This window comes from Oncorhynchus keta, chromosome 4 (genome assembly GCF_023373465.1).
Source record: "Oncorhynchus keta strain PuntledgeMale-10-30-2019 chromosome 4, Oket_V2, whole genome shotgun sequence".
NCBI classification, from domain to species: Eukaryota; Metazoa; Chordata; class Actinopteri; order Salmoniformes; family Salmonidae; genus Oncorhynchus; species Oncorhynchus keta.
This window is the reverse complement of record NC_068424.1, coordinates 7,875,564-7,900,615: the sequence shown is the minus strand read 5'-3', so window position 1 is coordinate 7,900,615 and position 25,052 is coordinate 7,875,564. Positions and strand designations below refer to the sequence as shown.

The following is a 25,052-nucleotide window of genomic DNA, read 5'->3' as shown; positions in this document are numbered from 1 at the left end:
TCTCTAATTATTCTCTCTCTCTTTTCTCTTTCTCTCTCTCCTCTCTCTCTTTTCTCTCTTCCTCTCTCTCTTTATAGTGCTCTCCCTCTCTAATTTTCTCTCTCTAGTCCTCTATCTCATTGTCTGTCTCTAGGTTTTCCTTCCATTCTTTCTCTACTGAGGTGGTGTAATTGATGTCTAACCATCTTTTCTCTGTGACAATTAGGGACCCCCTGGTCTCCCAGGTCTGAAGGGTGACCCCGGCACCAAGGGTGACAAGGTGAGCCCGCCTCAATTTCCCATCCCAAAGCACTTATTGATTTGATTTCTCCGATCCGAGAAGGGGTTGGGAGTTTAACCTGTAGTGGGTTGGAGACGATGGCCATGAGCGTGGCTGGGATTGGACCTCCACTCATCTGAACCCTTTAACCAGCTTCTCTAGAAAGGTCGAACTAAATATTTCGGTAGAGCAATACATTTAAATTCCAATTATTCGACACAACTTGTGTTTGAAACTAAAAGTGACTCCAATTACACAGTAAACTCAAAGTGACATTTGGAGAAATCTGGAAGCCAGTTGGAATTGAATAGGACCGTACCACATTGCCGGCTCCATTTGATGCAGAGCGTTAGATCTGCCAGTGAATTTAAAGTCAGTAATGAAGCGCAGGACACTGCTGTTATGGCCAGCCACAAATGTTGAGAGCAGGATTGGAAGGGATTGGTTTAGAAGGACACAAGCTCTTTATTTTCATTTGTGTGGCCATTTTCCATGTTTCAGATCAATGGGACTGAAGAGGGCACTCGTATTTTCCAGACATTGTTGTTGTGGATATTGTCCTCAGTTGCATTTAGAGAAATTCTGGGCAACTATTTTGTCAGACGGGGAAAAAAATGTAATTTCTGTAAAAATGATTTCAGATGTGTAGAATGAGTGTTCCGATTTGGTATTTTACTTGATGGAATGGTAACAGCTATAGCAGGGTTGTACTGGTGCCAGGCATGGTATTGTCTTCAACGTGTTTTTACTGTAAGTGTTTGTCAATGGTCCCAGTCCTTACTACTCTTGTTTGTTTGTGTCCTACAGGGTCATCCAGGTCTGATCGGTCTGATTGGACCCCCTGGCGAGCAGGGAGAGAAGGGAGACAGAGGCCTGCCTGGACCCCAGGGTTCTCACGGAGGCAAGGGCGACGGTGTAAGTAATTAATGACCTCATCACCTTGCCATTCGTCAATCAGGAAATAAAATGCAATTGGTCTGATTGTCTCTATGTTAGGCATGAGAAACAGAATAATGGGGGAGCCCCATCTATATGTCTCTGTTAGGCATGAGAAACAGAATACTGGGGGTCTCCATCTATATGTCTCTATGTTAGGCATGAGAAACAGAATAATGGAAGTCTCCATCTATATGTCTCTATGTTAGGCATGAGAAACAGAATAATGGGGGTCTCCATCTATATGTCTCTATGTTAGGCATGAGAAACAGAAGAATGAGGGTCTCCATCTATATGTCTCTATGTTAGGCATGAGAAACAGAATAATAGGGGCCTCCATCTATCTAGCTGTTTTACTCACGAAAATACCCGCAACTTTTCAGGGCTCATGAAAACGTTGCAAAAGGTTGCTAATGTTTCCCTTGCAATCTACCACTAGTTATCTCACTGTAGTCCGCTGTCATCCCACTGTCGTCTTACTGATGTCTGGTATCTTGTCCCCAGGGTATCAGTGGAGCTTCAGGTCCTCTCGGTCCCCCTGGTCCTCCTGGCCTGCCTGTAAGACTGTCCCCCGTTTTCTCTGTTTTATTTAGAGTATAGTCTCACAGTTAACATGTCCATGTAATGATACAACATAGTCATCTCCTCTTTACTGATTACGCCATCTTCGTTGTCTCTTCCAGGGCCCTGGAGGTCCTAAAGGAGCTAAGGGTTCATCGGTAAGTTCTGTTCAACAACTATTTCTATCAACTGAGACAGTCATTTTATAGGAGTGTTTGTGAAATCCAGAATTAACAACATGCTCTAAATCTCCATGCTCTTTTCAGGGTCCTGCTGGTCAGAAGGGAGACACCGGTACGATCGGTTCACCTGGTCCTCCTGTGAGTATTACTTTTACATTCATTTTGGTGTCCTCTCTAAGTCCGAGAACAGGCCACTTCTGTGTCTTTAGCTGGTATTCATTAAGTTATTTTTTAGAAAACGCTGTGACACTATGGGATATTTTGTTTCTTCCTCTATAGGGTCCCTCTGGTGAGGTGATCCAGCCACTGCCCATCCAGTCGCCCAAGAAGAACCGCAGACACGCAGACATGCAGGCGGACACGGCGGGTACCATGATGGACTACGGAGAGGGCATGGAGGACATATTTGGTTCGCTCAACAACCTCAAACAGGACATGGAGAGGATGAAGTACCCAATGGGCACACAGAACAACCCAGCCAGGACCTGCAAAGACCTGCAGCTCGCCCACCCAGAGTTCACCAACGGTGAGTCACGGAGAGCGGGAATCATGGGTAATATGCTAATGCTATGGCTGTGATTTCTGGCCATTTTATTTATCTAGACAAGGAAGCCATTAACTGTGAATGCTGTTTGCTCATTTCGTAGCGATGCCATTGGAGTGTATATGGTATATTTGCAGGTAGTGTATTGCAGTGGTGAATTTGAATAGCACTGAGAACAAGACCTCATTGTGGTTATACCTAACATTAACAGATCTCAGTGAGGTTATACCTAACATTAACAGACCTTCATTGAGGTTATACTTAACATTAACAGACCTCAGTGAGGTTATACCTAACATTAACAGACTTCATTGAGGTTATACCTAACATTAACAGACCTCAGTGAGGTTATACCTAACATTAACAGACCTCATTGAGGTTATACCTAACATTAACAGACCTCATTGAGGTTATACTTAACATTAACAGACCTCAGTGAGGTTATACATTAACAGACCGCAGTGAGGTTATACCTAGCATTAACAGACCTCAGTGAGGTTATACCTAACATTAACAGACCTCATTGAGGTTATACCTAACATTAACAGACCTCATTGAGGTTATACCTAACATTAACAGACCTCAGTGAGGTTATACCTAACATTAACAGACCTCATTGAGGTTATACCTAACATTAACAGACCTCAGTGAGGTTATACCTAACATTAACAGACCTCAGTGAGGTTATACATTAACAGACCTCAGTGAGGTTATACCTAACAGTAACAGACCTCAGTGAGGTTATACATTAACAGACCTCAGTGAGGTTATACCTAACATTAACAGACCTCAGTGAGGTTATACATTAACATTAACAGACCTCAGTGAGGTTATACTTAACATACCTCAGTGAGGTTATACCTAGCATTAACAGACCTCAGTGAGGTTATACCTAACATTAACAGACCTCATTGAGGTTATACCTAACATTAACAGACCTCATTGAGGTTATACCTAACATTAACAGACCTCAGTGAGGTTATACCTAACATTAACAGACCTCATTGAGGTTATACCGAACATTAACAGACCCCAGTGAGGTTATACTTAACATTAACAGACCTCAGTGAGGTTATACCTAACATTAACAGACCTCAGTGAGGTTATACCTAACATTAACAGACCTCAGTGAGGTTATACCTAACATTAACAGACCTCAGTGAGGTTATACATTAACAGACCTCAGTGAGGTTATACCTAACAGTAACAGACCTCAGTGAGGTTATACCTAACAGTAACAGACCTCAGTGAGGTTATACATTAACAGACCTCAGTGAGGTTATACCGAACATTAACAGACCTCATTGAGGTTATACATTAACATTAACAGACCTCAGTGAGGTTATACTTAACATTAACATACCTCATTGAGGTTATACCGAACATTAACAGACCTCAGTGAGGTTATACCTAACATTAACAGACCTCAGTGAGGTTATATCAAATCAAATCAAATCAAATTCATTTATATAGCCCTTCGTACATCAGCTGATATCTCAAAGTGCTGTACTGTGCTGAGTCACTTCACGAACTGTTAACAGACGCTCTTAACAGACTAAATATAGTACACATCGTCTACCTTTTAACATGTTTATGACGGTGTAGTTCAGGCAGCTCAGTACCTTTTAACATCAATCCATCCATCGAATGTATTTATATAGCCCTTTTTACATCCGCTGATATCTCAAAGTGCTGTACAGAAACCCAGCCTAAAACCCCAAACAGCAAACAATGCAGGTGTAAAAGCACGGTGGCTAGGAAAAACTCCCTAGAAAGGCCAAAACCTAGGAAGAAACCTAGAGAGGAACCGGGCTATGTGGGGTGGCCAGTCCTCTTCTGGCTGTGCCGGGTAGAGATTATAACAGAACATGACCAAGATGTTCAAATGTTCATAAATGACCAGCATGGTCGAATAATAATAAGGCAGAACAGTTGAAACTGGAGCAGCAGCACAGTCAGGTGGACTGGGGACAGCAAGGAGCCATCATGTCAGGTAGTCCTGGGGCACGGTCCTAGGGCTCAGGTCCTCCGAGAGAGAGAAATAAAGAGCGAATTAGAGAGAGCATATGTGGGGTGGCCAGTCCTCTTCTGGCTGTGCCGGGTGGAGATTATAACAGAACGTGGCCAAGATGTTCAAATGTTCATAAATGACCAGCATGGTTGAATAATAGTAAGGCAGAACAGTTGAAACTGGAGCAGCAGCATGGCCAGGTGGACTGGGGACAGCAAGGAGTCATCATGTCAGGTAGTCCTGGGACATGGTCCTAGGGCCCAGGCCAGTTGAAACTGGAGCAGCAGCATGGCCAAGTGGACTGGGGACAGCAAGGAGTCATCATGTCAGGTAGTCCTGGGGCATGGTCCTAGGGCTCAGGTCCTCCGAGAGAGAGAAAGAAAGAGAGAAGGAGAGAATTAGAGAACGCACACTTAGATTCACACAGGACACCGAATAGGACAGGAGAAGTACTCCAGATATAACAAACTGACCCTAGCCCCCCGACACATAAACTACTGCAGCATAAATACTGGAGGCTGAGACAGGAGGGGTCAGGAGACACTGTGGCCCCATCCGAGGACACCCCCGGACAGGGCCAAACAGGAAGGATATAACCCCACCCACTTTGCCAAAGCACAGGCCCCCACACCACTAGAGGGATATCTTCAACCACCAACTTACCATCCTGAGACAAGGCCGAGTATAGCCCACAAAGATCTCCGCCACGGTATAACGGTATAACGGTATAATGTTCGGTATAACCTCAATGAGGTCTGTTAATGTTATACCTAACATTAACAGACCTCATTGAGGTTATACCGAACATTAACAGACCTCAGTGAGGTTATACTTAACATTAACAGACCTCAGTGAGGTTATACTTAACATTAACAGACCTCAGTGAGGTTATACATTAACAGACCTCAGTGAGGTTATACATTAACAGACCTCAGTGAGGTTATACATTAACAGACCTCAGTGAGGTTATACCTAACATTAACAGACCTCAGTGAGGTTATACCTAACATTAACAGACCTCAGTGAGGTTATACCTAACATTAACAGACCTTAGTGAGGTTATACCTAACATTAACAGACTTTCAGTGAGGTTATACCTAACATTAACAGACCTCAGTGAGGTTATACTTAACATTAACAGACCTTCAGTGAGGAACTTTTGAGGTTTGTTTTTGCCAAACTTCATACAGAGAAATGTCAGGTCATTCTTTGACCTTTTTTAATGTTTATTTTTTATTTATTTTTGAAAACTTTTATTTACTCAGGGGAACCCATTGAGACCAAGGTCTCATTTACTCCCAACTATCATAGTTAGACAGAAAGTCAGAAACTTTTCTAAGAGCAATTGAGAGGGCCACAGGATGACGACAAACTCCCACTGATGTTAAGTTGGGCATTATTACCCAAGACCCAGATTTATGACTGGACATTCACAGAGGTGGTAATTCATACAGTAACGTTCACATTTTTCTTCATGAATATGGTGACACCCTCACCTCTTGTCAGTACTGCAGTATTACACATTATATTCATTCAGAGACACACCAGTGTCTGCCACAGACTTGTTTAACCAAGTCTCAGTAATGATCTAAATGTCCGTGTTAGTTTGAGAAGTCAGAATTACAATAAAATCCATTTTCGTAATCAAACTTCTGACATTTTACATGAATCAGTCCAAGGCCACAGCTGTGGGATTTCAGATCAGACGGCGTCTCTAACACAACCATGCTATGATCAGTGGGTAACCCGTCTATATGAAATAGCCATGGGGTTGTCTTGAAATGGTACGGTATACTGTAAATACAAGATAACTTACAACTGTACCATTTGGTCTATGGCTGGAACGAGGACGTGGATTAATACAAGACGCAAGGAGGCTTACCTGTTTCGGCCAAGGACTGATATCATATCACTTAGTACCTTTTTAAATGTTTACACTGAATGTTAGAAGATCTGTTGTTGCTAAACATATGAACATATTATTTTTACATGTGTCAGGTGTCATAGAACAATGAAACGATTTAGTGACATTTTGTAGTTTTTAGTTTTCAGTTTGTCGGTGGAACCTTAGAACTAGAGAGAACTACAGATTCAGGTATTTTATTGTGTCATTGGGTTTTGTTCCACAGGCGAGTACTGGATAGATCCTAACCAGGGATGTTCAGGGGACTCGTTCTCTGTCCACTGTAACTTCACGGCTGGAGGAGAGACCTGCATCTACCCAGATAAGGAGTTCAGTGGAGTGAGTGGCATTTCATTACCTCCAAGAGGACGACACACACACGCGCACGCACACACACACACACACACACACACACACACACACACACACACACACACACACACACACACACACACACACACACACACACACACACACACACACACACACACACACACACACACACACACACACACACACACCTGCTCATGCTGTGAAGTTAAGCATAGAGTCAAGCCATAGTCTTGTTCAATTCTAGATAATGTTCAGATAGGATCATTCATACATGTACACATTACCTCAATTACGTCAACCAACCGGTGACCCTCCACATTGACTCTGTACCAGTACCCCCCTGTATATAGCCTCCACATTGACTCTGTACCGGTACCCCCCTGTATATAGCCTCCACATTGACTCTGTACCGGTACCCCCCTGTATATAGCCTCCACATTGACTCTGTACCGGTACCCCCCTGTATATAGCCTCCACATTGACTCTGTACTGGTACTCCCTGGATATAGCCTCCACATTGACTCTGTACCGATACCCCCTGTATATAGCCTCCACATTGACTCCCTACCCCCTGTATATAGCCTCCACATTGACTACCCCCTAGCCTCCACATTGACTCTGCTACCCCCTGTATATAGCCTCCACATTGACTCTGTACCGGTACCCCCTGTATATAGCCTCCACATTGACTCTGTACCGGTATCCCCTGTATATAGTCTCCACATTGACCCTGTACCGGTACCCCCTGTATATAGCCTCCACATTGACTCTGTACCGGTACCCCCTGTATATAGCCTCCACATTGAGTCTGTACTGGTACCCCCTGGATATAGCCTCCACGTTGACTCTGTACCGGTACCCCCTGTATATACCCTCGCTACTGTTATTTTACTGCTGCTCTTTAATTATTTGTGACCTAAAAAAAACAAATGCTCATCTATTTTTTACTTAACATGTTTTTCTTCTTAACTTCTTAAAGCATTGTAGGTTAAGTGCTTGTAAGTAAGCATTTCACTGTACGGTCTGTTGTATTCGGTGCATGTGACAAATACAGTTTGATTTGATTCGTATGCTAGTGAGGGTTATGGGAGATTCATGTTTGGGGATGTTTGATGGGTTCACTGCTTGGTCATTTACATTTAAACCTAACTTGTTTTGGTGATAGCCTTGTGAATTTGACATTTACATTTAAACCTAACTTGTTTTGGTGATAGCCTTGTGAATTTGACATTTTACATTTAAACCTAACTTGTTTTGGTGATAGCCTTGTGAATTTGACATTTTACATTTAAACCTAACTTGTTTTGGTGATAGCCTTGTGAATTTGACATTTTACATTTAAACCTAACTTGTTTTGGTGATAGCCTTGTGAATTTGACATTTTACATTTAAACCTAACTTGTTTTGGTGATAGCCTTGTGAATTTGACATTTTACATTTAAACCTAACTTGTTTTGGTGATAGCCTTGTGAATTTGACATTTTACATTTAAACCTAACTTGTTTTGGTGATAGCCGTGTGAATTTGACATTTACGTTCATACTGTATCTCTGTGAAATGTCATGTAAAGTCATGAAGAAAAATAGATGCATTGAACTAACGGGTTGGATTTGACATTGGTAATTGTCAAGACAATCAATATAGACAAACTGTATGAGCAGAAAAAAACTGATATACACATTTTTTTTATTGAATTACTGTACATACTCTTGTGATTTTACTATATGTTAAGATCTGAGGGAAGGGGTATCTAGCTGTATATTACACAACTTTTGATGGATCAAAACTAAACCTAATTCCAGGAACCGAGTACCGAAGCGTTTCATTTGTTTGGCTCCGTAGGTCAGAATATCGTCATGGCCCAAAGAACTTCCAGGGTCGTGGTTCAGTGAATTTGAGCATGGTGCAATAGTAAGTACTTCCTTCAACTCCATGTTTTCATCCTCCACTGTTCTCTTCTCAAAAGAAATGTCTCCTCTTCACAATACTAAACTAAAATGATTTCTCAGGCTCCCACTTGGCCATCTCTGTGTCTTATGTCTGTCAGTACAGAGGCTCTTCAGAAGTAGCTTTTTGAGATAGAAGACAAAGAGAGAGAGAGAAAATTGTCTCTGGAAGTGACCCCCACTTTTCTAGCCACCAAGGAATCCAGACCTCTCATATAAGACCCCCCCCACCCCCACCCCCACCCCCCAGACCCTTCTCATTCATATGTCATACAGTCTGGGATTGACAAAGGATGAGGAGGAAAATATGATTTTCTATTGCTTTGAGACTCAGTTTGGCCCATTGCCTGAGAGAGAGATTGTATAACTGATACTGACAGCATGTTTTTTAAGAAGAGTATCAGGGGGAACCTTCGATTCAGCAAACAAATGAAAATAAGGGTGCTCAACAACAATGACAAAAAAATCTAAAAACTTCCAAAAGGACTAATTCGAGCCAGAAGTGGAGGAGGAAGGAGTCAGCTTGACTTCCTGTACAATGGAGTAAAGTGAGTTAAAAATTAAAATAAAAATATATTATTTTTTTTAGTGCTCCAACTCCTTTCTGCCTTGAATGAGTATTTTTGGAGAAAAAAATTCTGTTAGCCTTTCTCATGTTTCATAAGAACTCTTGGGATAAAATACTTCTAAACAGTATATTATGTCCAATCCCTTGTTTCATTTCTGACCTCTCAATCTATTTTCTGTTTTCTCTCACACCCTCCTCCAATTAACAGTTTTCATACGTTGACGCAGCCGGTAACACAATAAGTGAAGTTCAGATGACCTTCCTGAAACTACTGACGGCCTCTGCCAGGCAGAACTTCACCTATAGCTGCCACCAGTCTGTGGTGTGGCACGACGAGACCACCGACAGCTACGACAAGGCGCTGAGATTCCTGGGATCCAACGATGAGGAGATGTCCTACGACAGCAACCCTTACGTCAGGGCCCTCATAGACGGATGCGCGGTAAGGGCTGCCCATCGATACTGCCTGTCTGTAATAGTGATTGTTCAAGTACATTTGGGAAAGTCTCGCAAGTATGTAAAATGTCCCCATTGGTTGTTTTGTTGGACTTGTCTTATATCTCCAATGAGGTTGTGTCTGATGGCTGAAAGCACAATGTTTAATCGTTCCCCCCCCCCCCTTCTCTCTTTCCAGTCGAGGAAGGGCTACGGAAAGACTGTGATGGAGATTAATACTCCCAAGATCGATCAGGTTCCCATCATTGATGTCATGTTGAATGACTTTGGAGATGCCAGCCAGAAGTTTGGATTTGAAGTGGGTCCAGTCTGCTTCCTTGGCTAACAACCAGCCCCCCCAACCCAGACCAGCAACCAAACTTACGTGTTTCCATACCACCTAACCCCAGTACCCAGCCCCCTCACCTGTTTCCATATCACCTAACCCCAGTACCCAGCCCCCTCACCTGTTTCCATATCACCTAACCCCAGTACCCAGCCCCTCACCTGTTTCCATACCACCTAACCTGGGTACCCAGCCCCCTCACCTGTTTCCATACCACCTAACCCCAGTACCCAGCCCCCTCACCTGTTTCCATTCCACCTAACCTGGGTACCCAGCCCCCTCACCTGTTTCCATATCACCTAACCCCAGTACCCAGCCCCTCACCTGTTTCCATACCACATAACCCCAGTACCCAGCCCCTCACCTGTTTCCATATCACATAACTCCAGTACCCAGCCCCTCACCTGTTTCCATATCACCTAACCCCAGTACCCAGCCCCTCACCTGTTTCCATATCACCTAACCCCAGTACCCAGCCCCCTCACCTGTTTCCATATCACCTAACTCCAGTACCCAGCCCCCTCACCTGTTTCCATATCACCTAACCCCAGTACCCAGCCCCCTCACCTGTTTCCATATCACCTAACCCCAGTACCCATCCCCCTCACCTGTTTCCATATCAACTAACCCCAGTACCCAGCCCCCTAACCTGTTTCCATACCACCTAACCTGGGTACCCAGCCCCCTCACCTGTTTCCATAACACCTAACCTGGGTACCCAGCCCCCTAACCTGTTTCCATACCACCTAACCTGGGTACCCAGCCCCCTCACCTGTTTCCATATCACCTAACCCCAGTACCCATCCCCTCACCTGTTTCCATATCAACTAACCCCAGTACCCAGCCCCCTAACCTGTTTCCATACCACCTAACCTGGGTACCCAGCCCCCTCACCTGTTTCCATATCACCTAACCCCAGTACGCAGCCCCCAAACCTGTTTCCATATCACCTAACCCCAGTACCCAGACCCCTCACCTGTTTCCATATCACCTAACCCCAGTACGCAGCCCCCAAACCTGTTTCCATATCACCTAACCCCAGTACCCAGACCCCTCACCTGTTTCCATATCACCTAACCCCAGTACGCAGCCCCCAAACCTGTTTCCATATCACCTAACCCCAGTACCCAGCCCCCTCACCTGTTTCCATACCACCTAACCCCAGTACCCAGCCCCCTCACCTGTTTCCATATCACCTAACCCCAGTACCCAGCCCCCTCACCTGTTTCCATACCACCTAACCCCAGTACCCAGCCCCCTCACCTGTTTCCATATCACCTAACCCTAGTACCCAGCCCCCTCACCTGTTTCCATACCACCTAACCTGGGTACCCAGCCCCCTCACCTGTTTCCATATCACCTAACCCCAGTACCCAGCCCCCTCACCTGTTTCCATACCACATAACCCCAGTACCCAGCCCCCTCACCTGTTTCCATATCACCTAACTCCAGTACCCAGCCCCCTCACCTGTTTCCATATCACCTAACCCCAGTACCCAGCCCCCTCACCTGTTTCCATATCACCTAACTCCAGTACCCAGCCCCCTCACCTGTTTCCATATCACCTAACCCCAGTACCCAGCCCCCTCACCTGTTTCCATATCACCTAACCCCAGTACCCATCCCCCTCACCTGTTTCCATATCAACTAACCCCAGTACCCAGCCCCCTAACCTGTTTCCATACCACCTAACCTGGGTACCCAGCCCCCTCACCTGTTTCCATATCACCTAACCCCAGTACCCAGCCCCCTCGCCTGTTTCCATACCACCTAAACCCAGTACCCAGCCCCCTCACCTGTTTCCATATCACCTAACCCCAGTACCCAGCCCCCTCACCTGTTTCCATATCACCTAACCCCAGTACCCAGCCCCCTCACCTGTTTCCATTACACTAACCCCAGTACCCAGCCCCCTCACCTGTTTCCATATCACCTAACCCCAGTACGCAGCCCCCAAACCTGTTTCCATATCACCTAACCCCAGTACCCAGCCCCCTCACCTGTTTCCATATCACCTAACCCCAGTACGCAGCCCCCAAACCTGTTTCCATATCACCTAACCCCAGTACCAGCCCCCTCACCTGTTTCCATACCACCTAACCCCAGCACCCAGCCCCCTCACCTGTTTCCATATCACCTAACCCCAGTACCCAGCCCCCTCACCTGTTTCCATACCACCTAACCCCAGTACCCAGCCCCCTCACCTGTTTCCATATCACCTAACCCTAGTACCCAGCCCCTCACCTGTTTCCATACCACCTAACCTGGGTACCCAGCCCCCTCACCTGTTTCCATATCACCTAACCCCAGTACCCAGCCCCCTCACCTGTTTCCATACCACATAACCCCAGTACCCAGCCCCCTCACCTGTTTCCATATCACATAACTCCAGTACCCAGCCCCTCACCTGTTTCCATATCACCTAACCCCAGTACCCAGCCCCCTCACCTGTTTCCATATCACCTAACCCCAGTACCCAGCCCCTCACCTGTTTCCATATCACCTAACTCCAGTACCCAGCCCCCTCACCTGTTTCCATATCACCTAACCCCAGTACCCAGCCCCTCACCTGTTTCCATATCACCTAACCCCAGTACCCATCCCCTCACCTGTTTCCATATCAACTAACCCCAGTACCCAGCCCCTAACCTGTTTCCATACCACCTAACCTGGGTACCCAGCCCCTCACCTGTTTCCATAACACCTAACCTGGGTACCCAGCCCCTAACCTGTTTCCATACCACCTAACCTGGGTACCCAGCCCCTCACCTGTTTCCATATCACCTAACCCCAGTACCCATCCCCTCACCTGTTTCCATATCAACTAACCCCAGTACCCAGCCCCTAACCTGTTTCCATACCACCTAACCTGGGTACCCAGCCCCTCACCTGTTTCCATATCACCTAACCCCAGTACGCAGCCCCCAAACCTGTTTCCATATCACCTAACCCCAGTACCCAGACCCCTCACCTGTTTCCATATCACCTAACCCCAGTACGCAGCCCCCAAACCTGTTTCCATATCACCTAACCCCAGTACCCAGACCCCTCACCTGTTTCCATATCACCTAACCCCAGTACGCAGCCCCCTCACCTGTTTCCATATCACCTAACCCTAGTACCCAGCCCCCTCACCTGTTTCCATACCACCTAACCTGGGTACCCAGCCCCCTCACCTGTTTCCATATCACCTAACCCCAGTACCCAGCCCCCTCACCTGTTTCCATACCACATAACCCCAGTACCCAGCCCCCTCACCTGTTTCCATATCACCTAACTCCAGTACCCAGCCCCCTCACCTGTTTCCATATCACCTAACCTGGGTACCCAGCCCCCTCACCTGTTTCCATATCACCTAACCCCAGTACCCAGCCCCCTCACCTGTTTCCATATCACCTAACTCCAGTACCCAGCCCCCTCACCTGTTTCCATATCACCTAACCCCAGTACCCAGCCCCCTCACCTGTTTCCATATCATAACCCCAGTACCCATCCCCTCACCTGTTTCCATATCAACTAACCCCAGCACCCAGCCCCTAACCTGTTTCCATACCACCTAACCTGGGTACCCAGCCCCTCACCTGTTTCCATATCACCTAACCCCAGTACCCAGCCCCCTCGCCTGTTTCCATACCACCTAAACCCAGTACCCAGCCCCCTCACCTGTTTCCATATCACCTAAACCCAGTACCCAGCCCCCTCACCTGTTTCCATATCACCTAACCCCAGTACCCAGCCCCCTCACCTGTTTCCATTACACTAACCCCAGTACCCAGCCCCCTCACCTGTTTCCATACCACCTAACCTGGGTACCCATCCCCCTCACCTGTTTCCATATCACATGCAAGTTTTGAATAAAAAATGGTGTAGCGAACAGGTCTTGCCGTGTATGTAGGTTTTACCAGGACAAGACTTCTTGCCCTTGTAGGGCTAGAATCACATGACTTAAACGTGTTGTGGCACAAAGACGAAGGACATATGAAGGTGTTGCAGAGAAAGGTGAACAGGAGAAAAACGAGAGAGATCGAGAGACGAGGGAGTAGAGAGACCTCTTTTCTGGATTCTACAGGTGCTGTACAAAATGAAATACCACAATGACGATGGTGTTTGTTCAAAACACACACAAATTAAGAGGTGCTAAAGAAAGGTGCGTTTTGATAATGAATAAACTTTAATTATAATTTTTCTTACAATACTGTTATTTCTGAATCCACTTTCAAAACCTGCGTGTGTATCAGAATCGCATCTGGCTCTTAATCTTCGAAACAAAAATATATATATACACAGTACCAGTCAAACGTTTGGACACCGACTCATTCAAGGGTTTTTTGTTTATTTTTAGAATTTTCTACATTGTAGAATAATAGTGAAGACATCAAAAAACTGTAAAATAACACATATGTAGTATCATGTAGTAACCAAAAAAGTGTTAAACAAATCAAAATCTATTTTATATTTGAGATTCTACAAAGTAGCCACCCTTTGTCTTGATGGCAGCTTTGCACACTCTTGGCATTCTCTCAACCAGCTTCACCTGGAATGTTTTTCCAACAGTCTTGAAGGAGTTCCCACATATGCTGAGCACTTGTCGGCTGCTTTTCTTTCACTCTGCAGTCCAACTCATCCCAAACCATCTCCATTGGGTTGAGGACGTCTGATTGTGCAAGTCAGGTCATCTGATGCAGCACTCCATCACTCTCCTGGGTCAAAGAGCCATTACACAGCCTGGAGGTGTGTTTTGGGGTCGTTGTCCAGTTGAAAATGTAATCATAGTCCCACTAAGCGCAAATCAGATGTGATGGCTTATCGCTGCAGAATGATGTGGTAGCCATGCTGGTTAAGTGTTCCTTGAATTCTAAATAAATCACTGACAGTGTCACCAACTAAGCACCTCCACCCATTCACACCTCCTCCTCCATGCTTCACGGTGGGAACCACACATGCGGATCACACATGCGGAGATCATCCATTCACCTACTCTCAGTTTCATTCGTAGTGCTTGATTGAAATACATTCCAGGTGACTACCTCATGAAGCTGGTTGATAGAATGCCAAGAGTGTGCAAATGTGTCATCAAGGCAAAGTGTGGCTTCTTTGAAGAATATAAAATATATTTAGATTTGTTTAACACTTTTTTGCTTACTACATGATTCCATATGTTATTTTATAGTTTTTATATCTTCACTATTTTTCTACAATGTAGAAATGTGTAGAAAATAGTAAAAAATAAAGAAGAACCCTTGAATGAGTAGATGTTCTACAACTTTTGACTAGTAGTGTGTGTGTAAAGACAGACTGACAGAATTCAATAATTATGATATTTTTGTCGATGAATATATCCTGTGTTAACTGTTACCAGTTAACTTATTTCTAGTGATAATGTATATATATATACCATCCTAAGATGTATGTTATTTGCAGGTTTACCTTTTGAGACCATAGGTAAAAATGACTAAGACTCACCAGCTCACGTATAGCAACATATTCCACTAATGTTCTGATACTGTGCTTGTATTAAGCAATCAATGCATTCGTTCTACTTTTTATTTAAGTCTATTTGGGGTTTTCATTTTGTTTTAATTTTGTTCTAATTATTATTATTCTTTTTTTAATTGGGGGAGGGGGGTCGTATACCTTACAATTTTGTTGATTACCATTAAAATCCGAGGATGCTATCCCCTGAATATCCCTTGGTTAAACATTTAAGTTGATATATTTTGGGGTTGGGAATTGAAGATAACTCCTTATGGGTTAGAGATCCTCTGTTCAGATCCTTCTGAGATGTAAGACCTTTATCTGACACATATTTTTAACTAAAATTAGAAAATGTTTTAATGTGCTTTTTATGGTCATTTAAATATTAAAACTGGATTTTAAACAACATTGAACGAAATGTCTCTATTGCTTGTTTTATGTTTTCTTTTGTAAAAGAGAGAGGACAGGAATGTGGCATCAGTGTACGACCGAGCTACGATTTGTCACACCAGATAATGTGATTTAACTCCCAAATTTGTTTTCTCCATTATACTGGAAGTTACAGGAAAAGGTACTGTTTGGTGTAGCACTGACAATATTTGACCATAAAATGTCAGTTTGAATATAGGAAATTCTCTGTTCTTTAAATAAATGTAAAAAATTGCTCCATGAAGTAATCCAACAATGTGAAGAGGCGACTCCGGGAGTTCCAAAGAAAAATCTATATCTCAGACTGGCCAATAAAAAGATAAAGATGGGCAAAATAACATAGACACTGGACAGAGGAACTCTGCCTAGAAGGCCAACATCCCGGAGTCGCCTCTTCACTGTTGACGTTGAGACTGGTGTTTTGTGGGTACTATTTAATGAAGCTGCCAGTTGAGCACTTGTGAGGCATCTGTTTTCTCAAACTAGACCATCGAATGTACTTTTCCTCTTGCTCAGTTGTGCACCGGGGCCTCCCACTCCTCTTTGTATTCTGGTTAGAACCAGTTTGCGCTCTTCTGTGAAGGGAGTAGTACACAGCGTTGTACCAGATCTTCAGTTTCTTGGCAATTTCTCGCATGGAATAGACTTAATTTTCAGAACAATAATAGACTGATGAGTTTTAGAAGAAAGTTCTTTGTTTCAGGCCATTTTGAGCCTGTAATCAAACCCACAAATGCTGATGCTCCATATACTAAACTAGTCTAAAGAAGGCCAGTTTTATGCTTCTTTAATCAGGACAACAGTTTTCAGCTATGCTAACCTAATTGCAAAATGTTTTTCTAATGATCAATTAGCCTTTTAAAATGATCAACTTGGATTTGCTAACCGATTGGAACACAGGAGTGATGGTTGCTGATGAAATGGGACTCTGTATACCTATGTAGATATTACATTAAAAATCAGCCATTTCCAGCTACAACAGTCATTTACAACATTAACAATGTCTACACTGTATTTCCGATCAATTTTATGTTATTTTAATGGACAAACAAATGTGCTTTTCTTTCCAAAACAAAGACATTTCTAAGTGACCCCAAACTTTTGAACGGTAGTGTTGATGTATTTAATTGACTAGGCAAGTCAGTTAAGAACAAATTCTTATTTACAATGACAACATACCCTGGCCAAACCCGGACGACACTGGACCAATTGTGCGCCGCCCTATGTGACTCCCAATCACGGCCAGTTGTGATACAGCCCGGAATCAAACCAGGGTCTGTAGTGACGCCTCTGGCACTGAGATGCAGTGCCTTAGACCGCTGCACCACTTGGGAGCTGTATTTAATTTGTTGCTGTGAATACAGGATATCTCGTTAGTATGTTATTCAGCCTTTCCAATATCTTAATTTGATCATCGAAGAAAATTGATGCACATAAGGATGCGACTCCACTTAGAAATTAACGTCTGGGTCGCACTTATTGTTATCTTTCTGTGGTTTTCTGTAAGAGTTCAAAAGGACGTCTTTCTGTGGCTGCCTGTATGAGTTTTTAAAGGACGTCTTTCTGTGGCTGCCTGTATGAGTTTTTAAAGGACGTCTTTCTGTGGCTGCCTGTATGAGTTTTTAAAGGACGTCTTTCTGTGGCTGCCTGTATGAGGTTTTAAAGGACGTCTTTCTGTGGCTGCCTGTATGAGTTCAAAAGGACGTCTTTCTGTGGCTGCCTGTATGAGGTTTTAAAGGACGTCTTTCTGTGGCTGCCTGTATGAGTTTTTAAAGGACGTCTTTCTGTGGCTGCCTGTATGAGTTTTTAAAGGACGTCTTTCTGTGGCTGCCTGTATGAGTTTTTAAAGGACGTCTTTCTGTGGCTGCCTGTATGAGGTTTTAAAGGACGTCTTTCTGTGGCTGCCTGTATGAGGTTTTAAAGGACGTCTTTCTGTGGCTGCCTGTATGAGTTTTTAAAGGACGTCTTTCTGTGGCTGCCTGTATGAGTTTTAAAGGACGTCTTTCTGTGGCTGCCTGTATGAGGTTTTAAAGGACGTCTTTCTGTGGCTGCCTGTATGAGGTTTTAAAGGACGTCTTTCTGTGGCTGCCTGTATGAGTTTTTAAAGGACGTCTTTCTGTGGCTGCCTGTATGAGGTTTTAAAGGACGTCTTTCTGTGGCTGCCTGTATGAGGTTTTAAAGGACGTCTTTCTGTGGCTGCCTGTATGAGGTTTTAAAGGACGTCTTTCTGTGGCTGCCTGTATGAGGTTTTAAAGGACGTCTTTCTGTGGCTGCCTGTATGAGGTTTTAAAGGACGTCTTTCTGTGGCTGCCTGTATGAGGTTTTAAAGGACGTCTTTCTGTGGCTGCCTCTGAGTTCAACAGGATTTGATTTGCCATTTAAGTACAGAGAACTTAAGAATTGGACATATTATTTTTAATATAGATTATATGATGAATATGATATAGCTATCGTAAATGTTACATGTGGATAATGACATCTAACTAGATTATTTTGACTGAAGAATTATAAGTAGGCTGCACTATAATAAAATAGAAGCAATCATTCCAGTCGGATAACAAGTTTAGCTTGTTTAGTAGTAATGGCCCTGTGTTTTCATAGCTAGTGGGCTCAGATTGTGTTTTTTTTTTATTCAGACGACATCGTTATGTGATTTGTCTTTCTCCCTGAATGAGTTAAAACCAATCTGATTCAAAAACGGATGGAAACGTCTTCTCTTAAACTGGTTTCCTTTCTTCTACAATGGGGTTTTGGACATCAAACAGTAAAAGCGCTGCATGGTCAGTCCGACGTCTGAATTGGCCGTGCAGTATTTACTGTGTTATGGCCTCTGCAGAAGTCAGGGCATTCATACTTCTTGCGGTTCCCAGAGCAGCACAGAGCTGTTGTCAAGGAAGTGAGTTTGTGTTAATACAGGACCTCCCGCTGCTACCTAACGTCAACCAACCATGCCAATGTGGAGATATACGAGGCCCTGTGCATTGTTTCAGAATTTGAGAGGCGTACGGCAATGTGGTACGGAGCTCAATTTGGCCTCTGCGTGTGGATGCCGCAATTACTTCACACCACCCATACGTTGCCTCCCACCACAATTTAGGATCTAGCATAACATATCTCTTACGCCAATCATGGACAAAACTGATGGAGTGGAGATTTAACTCGACAGGGGGGTCTCTCAAAAACAAAAACAAATTGACAACAAACTAATCTGACAACAAATTCATCTTCGTGATTTCTGTCATCGACCAAAAAACGACAGTCAGATGTAGTTCTTTCTCTCATAAAAATAGGAAGAGAAAAAGTTTTCTACCACAAAGAGACTGGAGAATCACATAATTGAGAATCACATAACTGACAAGTCCTTCCAGAAGTAACAAGGATTTCCTCCTCTTAGAGCTGTGTCTTTGTAGACAGAACAAAAGGGAATACACCCCGAAGGGGGGGGTACTAAAAACCAGGACGTGTTCTCTCTCTGTCCGCTCCATCGCGAAGAGTAAACTCTCTTCCATACCACTTATTTTATGAAAGAATGTGTTTGTCAGAAACATATGGGGTCTGCCAAGCATCTTGGCACACACAAAGCCCTGTCGTGAACAACAGACAGTGAAGCTGAAGCAATCTAACTTTTTTCAGAGCTTATAAAACCGAGTCTGAAGTTCTAAGAGGAACTAAAAGGACAGATGGGACACTGTACTCAATGAGTCCCAGCACATAACATATGACTGAAGAATGATATCGGTGTTTTCTCAGAGCCTATATATGGAATTCAAAATAAAAGTTTATTGGTTGCGTACACAGTTAACAGGTGTTATAGCGGTGCAGAGAAATGCCATGTTACTAGCTCCTAACAATGCAGTCAATTGTCAAACAACTAACATGTAAAGAAAAATACAAAAAATAAAGTCAAGAAATCAAGGACGGCAGGACAAATCCAATTAACCACCCCAAAAGCCCTGTAGCAGTATCAAACCGCAATCTATTCATATGTACACTGGTGGAATTTACACAAGATTAACTAAGAATGATATGTACAGCAGTAGATATATTACAGTGAACTATGTCAAAATCCAGTATAAAATCCAGTATATATTTTAATATACGGTGTTAAACCATGTAACTAAATTACAATGTGCAGTAGTAGAAATATTAGAATAATCTAGTTTGGGGATATAGTATTTAAATACACTGTGTTATATGGGAGTGATCCATGGATCAATGTGTATATAACATGGTACAGCGGTCTGATGGTAATAGAAGCTGTTCAACAGTCTGATGGTGATAGAAGCTGTTCAACAGTCTGATGGTGATAGAAGCTGTTCAACAGTCTGATGGTAATAGAAGCTGTTCAACAGTCTGATGGTGATAGAAGCTGTTCAACAGTCTGATGGTAATAAAAGCTGTTCAACAGTCTGATGGTAATAGAAGCTGTTCAACAGTCTGGTGGTGATAGAAGCTGTTCAACAGTCTGATGGTGATAGAAGCTGTTCAACAGTCTGATGGTAATAAAAGCTGTTCAACAGTCTGATGGTAATAGAAGCTGTTCAACAGTCTGGTGGTGATAGAAGCTGTTCAACAGTCTGATGGTGATAGAAGCTGTTCAACAGTCTGATGGTCTGGTAATAGAAGCTGTTCAACAGTCTGATGGTGATAGAAGCTGTTCAACAGTCTGATGGTAATAGAAGCTGTTCAACAGTCTGATGGTGATAGAATCTGTTCAACAGTCTGATGGTAATAGAAGCTGTTCAACAGTCTGATGGTAATAGAAGCTGTTCAACAGTCTGATGGTAATAGAAGCTGTTCAACAGTCTGATGGTCTGGTAATAGAAGCTGTTCAACAGTCTGATGGTGATAGAAGCTGTTCAACAGTCTGATGGTCTGGTAATAGAAGCTGTTCAACAGTCTGATGGTGTTAGAAGCTGTTCAACAGTCTGATGGTGATAGAAGCTGTTCAACAGTCTGATGGTGATAGAAGCTGTTCAACAGTCTGATGGTGATAGAATCTGTTCAAAAGTCTGATGGTGATAGAAGCTGTTCAACAGTCTGATGGTAATAGAAGCTGTTCAACAGTCTGATGGTTATAGAAGCTGTTCAACAGTCTGATGGTGATAGAAGCTGTTCAAAAGTCTGATGGTCTGGTAATAGAAGCTGTTCAACAGTCTGATGGTAATAGAAGCTGTTCAACAGTCTGATGGTAATAGAAGCTGTTCAACAGTTTGATGGTAATAGAAGCTGTTCAACAGTCTGATGGTGATAGAAGCTGTTCAACAGTCTGATGGTAATAGAAGCTGTTCAACAGTCTGATGGTGATAGAAGCTGTTCAACAGTCTGATGGTAATAGAAGCTGTTCAACAGTCTGATGGTGATAGTAGCTGTTCAACAGTCTGATGGTAATAGAAGCTGTTCAACAGTCTGATGGTCTGGTAATATAATCTGTTCAACAGTCTGATGGTGATAGAAGCTGTTCAACAGTCTGATGGTAATAGAAGCTGTTCAACAGTCTGATGGTAATAGAAGCTGTTCAACAGTCTGATGGTCTGGTAATAGAAGCTGTTCAACAGTCTGATGGTGATAGAAGCTGTTCAACAGTCTGATGGTGATAGAAGCTGTTCAACAGTCTGATGGTGATAGAAGCTGTTCAACAGTCTGATGGTGATAGAAGCTGTTCAACAGTCTGATGGTAATAGAAGCTGTTCAACAGTCTGAGGGTAATAGAAGCTGTTCAACAGTCGGATGGTAATAGAAGCTGTTCAACAGTCTGATGGTGATAGAAGCTGTTCAACAGTCTGATGGTGATAGAAGCTGTTCAACAGTCTGATGGTGATAGAAGCTGTTCAACAGTCTGACGGTGATAGGAGCTGTTCAACAGTCTGATGGTAATAGAAGCTGTTCAACAGTCTCATGGTGATAGAAGCTGTTCAACAGTCTGATGGTGATAGAAGCTGTTCAACAGTCTGATGGTAATAGAAGCTGTTTAACAGTCTGATGGTAATAGAAGCTGTTCAACAGTCTGATGGTAATAGAAGCTGTTCAACAGTCTGATGGTAATAGAAGCTGTTCAACAGTCTCATGGTGATAGAAGCTGTTCAACAGTCTGATGGTAATAGAAGCTGTTTAACAGTCTGATGGTAATAGAAGCTGTTCAACAGTCTGATGGTGATAGAAGCTGTTCAACAGTCTGATGGTGATAGAAGCTGTTCAGTCTGATGGTAATAGAAGCTGTTCAGTCTGATGGTGATAGAAGCTGTTCAACAGTCTGATGGTCTGGTAATAGAAGCTGTTCAACAGTCTGATGGTGATAGAAGCTGTTCAACAGTCTGATGGTAATAGAAGCTGTTCAACAGTCTGATGGTAATAGAAGCTGTTCAGTCTGATGGTAATAGAAGCTGTTCAACAGTCTGATGGTAATAGAAGCTGTTCAACAGTCTGATGGTGATAGAAGCTGTTCAACAGTCTGATGGTCTGGTGATAGAAGCTGTTCAACAGTCTGATGGTAATAGAAGCTGTTCAGTCTGATGGTAATAGAAGCTGTTCAACAGTCTGATGGTAATAGAAGCTGTTCAACAGTCTGATGGTAATAGAAGCTGTTCAACAGTCTGATGGTGATAGAAGCTGTTCAACAGTCTGATGGTAATAGAAGCTGTTCAGTCTGATGGTAATGGAGGCTGTTAAACAGTCTGATGGTAATAGAAGCTGTTCAACAGTCTGATGGTGATAGAAGCTGTTCAACAGTCTGATGGTGATAGAAGCTGTTCAAAAGTCTGATGGTGATAGAAGCTGTTCAACAGTCTGATGGTGATAGAAGCTGTTCAACAGTCTGATGGTAATAGAAGCTGTTCAACAGTCTGATGGTGATAGAAGCTGTTCAACAGTCTGATGGTCTGGTAATAGAAGCTGTTCAACAGTCTGATGGTGATAGAAGCTGTTCAACAGTCTGATGGTAATAGAAGCTGTTCAACAGTCTGATGGTAATAGAAGCTGTTCAACAGTCGGATGGTCTGGTAATAGAAGCTGTCCAACAGTCTGATGGTAATAGAAGCTGTTCAACAGTCTGATGGTAATAGAAGCTGTCCAACAGTCTGATGGTAATAGAAGCTGTTCAACAGTCTGATGGTAATAGAAGCTGTTCAACAGTCTGATGGTCTGGTAATAGAAGCTGTTCAACAGTCTGATGGTGATAGAAGCTGTTCAACAGTCTGATGGTAATAGAAGCTGTTCAACAGTCTGATGGTAATAGAAGCTGTTCAACAGTCTGATGGTGATAGAAGCTGTTCAACAGTCTGATGGTAATAGAAGCTGTTCAACAGTCTGATGGTCTGGTGATAGAAGCTGTTCAACAGTCTGATGGTCTGGTAATAGAAGCTGTTCAACAGTCTGATGGTCTGGTAATAGAAGCTGTTCAACAGTCTGATGGTGATAGAAGCTGTTCAACAGTCTGATGGTAATAGAAGCTGCTCAACAGTCTGATGGTAATAGAAGCTGTTCAACAGTCTGATGGTAATAGAAGCTGTTTACCAGTCTGATGGTGATAGAAGCTGTTCAACAGTCTGATGGTCTGGTAATAGAAGCTGTTCAACAGTCTGATGGTAATAGAAGCTGTTTACCAGTCTGATGGTAATAGAAGCTGTTTACCAGTCTGATGGTAATAGAAGCTGTTCAACAGTCTGATGGTAATAGAAGCTGTTTAACAGTCTGATGGTAATAGAAGCTGTTCAACAGTCTGATGGTAATAGAAGCTGTTTAACAGTCTGATGGTGATAGAAGCTGTTTACCAGTCTGATGGTGATAGAAGCTGTTTACCAGTCTGATGGTAATAGAAGCTGTTTACCAGTCTGATGGTAATAGAAGCTGTTTACCAGTCTGATGGTAATAGAAGCTGTTCAACAGTCTGATGGTGATAGAAGCTGTTCAACAGTCTGATGGTGATAGAAGCTGTTCAACAGTCTGATGGTAATAGAAGCTGTTCAACAGTCGGATGATCTGGTGATAGAAGCTGTTCAACAGTCTGATGGTAATAGAAGCTGTTTACCAGTCTGATGGTGATAGAAGCTGTTTACCAGTCTGATGGTAATAGAAGCTGTTCAACAGTCTGATGGTAATAGAAGCTGTTTACCAGTCTGATGGTAATAGAAGCTGTTCAACAGTCTGATGGTAATAGAAGCTGTTCAACAGTCTGATGGTAATAGAAGCTGTTCAACAGTCTGATGGTGATAGAAGCTGTTCAACAGTCTGATGGTAATAGAAGCTGTTCAACAGTCGGATGATCTGGTGATAGAAGCTGTTCAACAGTCTGATGGTGATAGAAGCTGTTCAACAGTCTGATGGTAATAGAAGCTGTTCAACAGTCTGATGGTAATAGAAGCTATTCAACAGTCTGATGGTCTGGTAATAGAAGCTGTTCAACAGTCTGATGGTAATAGAAGCTGTTCAACAGTCTGATGGTGATAGAAGCTGTTCAACAGTCTGATGGTGATAGAAGCTGTTCAACAGTCTGATGGTCTGGTAATAGAAGCTGTTCAACAGTCTGCTGGTAATAGAAGCTGTTCAACAGTCTGATGGTGATAGAAGCTGTTCAACAGTCTGATGGTAATAGAAGCTGTTCAACAGTCTGATGGTAATAGAAGCTGTTCAACAGTCTGATGGTAATAGAAGCTGTTCAACAGTCTGATGGTAATAGAAGCTGTTCAACAGTCTGATGGTAATAGAAGCTGTTCAACAGTCTGATGGTAATAGAAGCTGTTCAACAGTCTGATGGTAATAGAAGCTGTTCAACAGTCTGATGGTAATAGAAGCTGTTCAACAGTCTGATGGTAATAGAAGCTGTTCAGTCTGATGGTAATAGAAGCTGTTAAACAGTCTGATGGTAATAGAAGCTGTTCAACAGTCTGATGGTGATAGAAGCTGTTCAACAGTCTGATGGTCTGGTAATAGAAGCTGTTCAACAGTCTGATGGTAATAGAAGCTGTTCAACAGTCTGATGGTGATAGAAGCTGTTCAACAGTCTGATGGTAATAGAAGCTGTTCAACAGTCTGATGGTCTGGTAATAGAAGCTGTTCAACAGTCTGATGGTAATAGAAGCTGTTCAACAGTCTGATGGTGATAGAAGCTGTTCAACAGTCTGATGGT

At 43.2% G+C, this 25,052-nt stretch overlaps 1 protein-coding gene and 1 long non-coding RNA gene across 7 annotated transcripts in view; one reads left to right on the top strand and one right to left on the bottom strand.

The window, feature by feature from the left end:
- LOC118382292 (collagen alpha-1(XI) chain-like) overlaps positions 1-10,323 on the top strand; it is a 232,488-nt gene extending 222,165 nt beyond the window's left edge. The window contains 10 exon segments of the mRNA XM_052498236.1: positions 206-259; positions 1,067-1,174; positions 1,700-1,753; positions 1,879-1,914; positions 2,023-2,076; positions 2,218-2,464; positions 6,623-6,735; positions 8,572-8,640; positions 9,452-9,685; positions 9,878-10,323. Coding sequence (XP_052354196.1) covers positions 206-259; positions 1,067-1,174; positions 1,700-1,753; positions 1,879-1,914; positions 2,023-2,076; positions 2,218-2,464; positions 6,623-6,735; positions 8,572-8,640; positions 9,452-9,685; positions 9,878-10,024 — 1,116 coding nt within the window. The 3' untranslated portion in view covers positions 10,025-10,323.
- A 147-nt stretch (positions 10,324-10,470) lies between these two features.
- Positions 10,471-13,490, bottom strand: LOC127916699 (uncharacterized). Of its 6 annotated transcripts, XR_008095567.1 has the most exons (4): positions 12,929-13,477; positions 11,262-11,753; positions 11,001-11,097; positions 10,471-10,714 (listed from the first exon to the last, which is right to left on the bottom strand). It is a non-coding gene; the product is annotated as an uncharacterized LOC127916699 (long non-coding RNA). The 6 variants fall into 6 exon arrangements; XR_008095548.1 differs by having other exon boundaries at positions 10,919-11,753; positions 12,929-13,490; XR_008095549.1 differs by having other exon boundaries at positions 11,001-11,753.
- Positions 13,491-25,052: the final 11,562 nt, after the last annotated feature.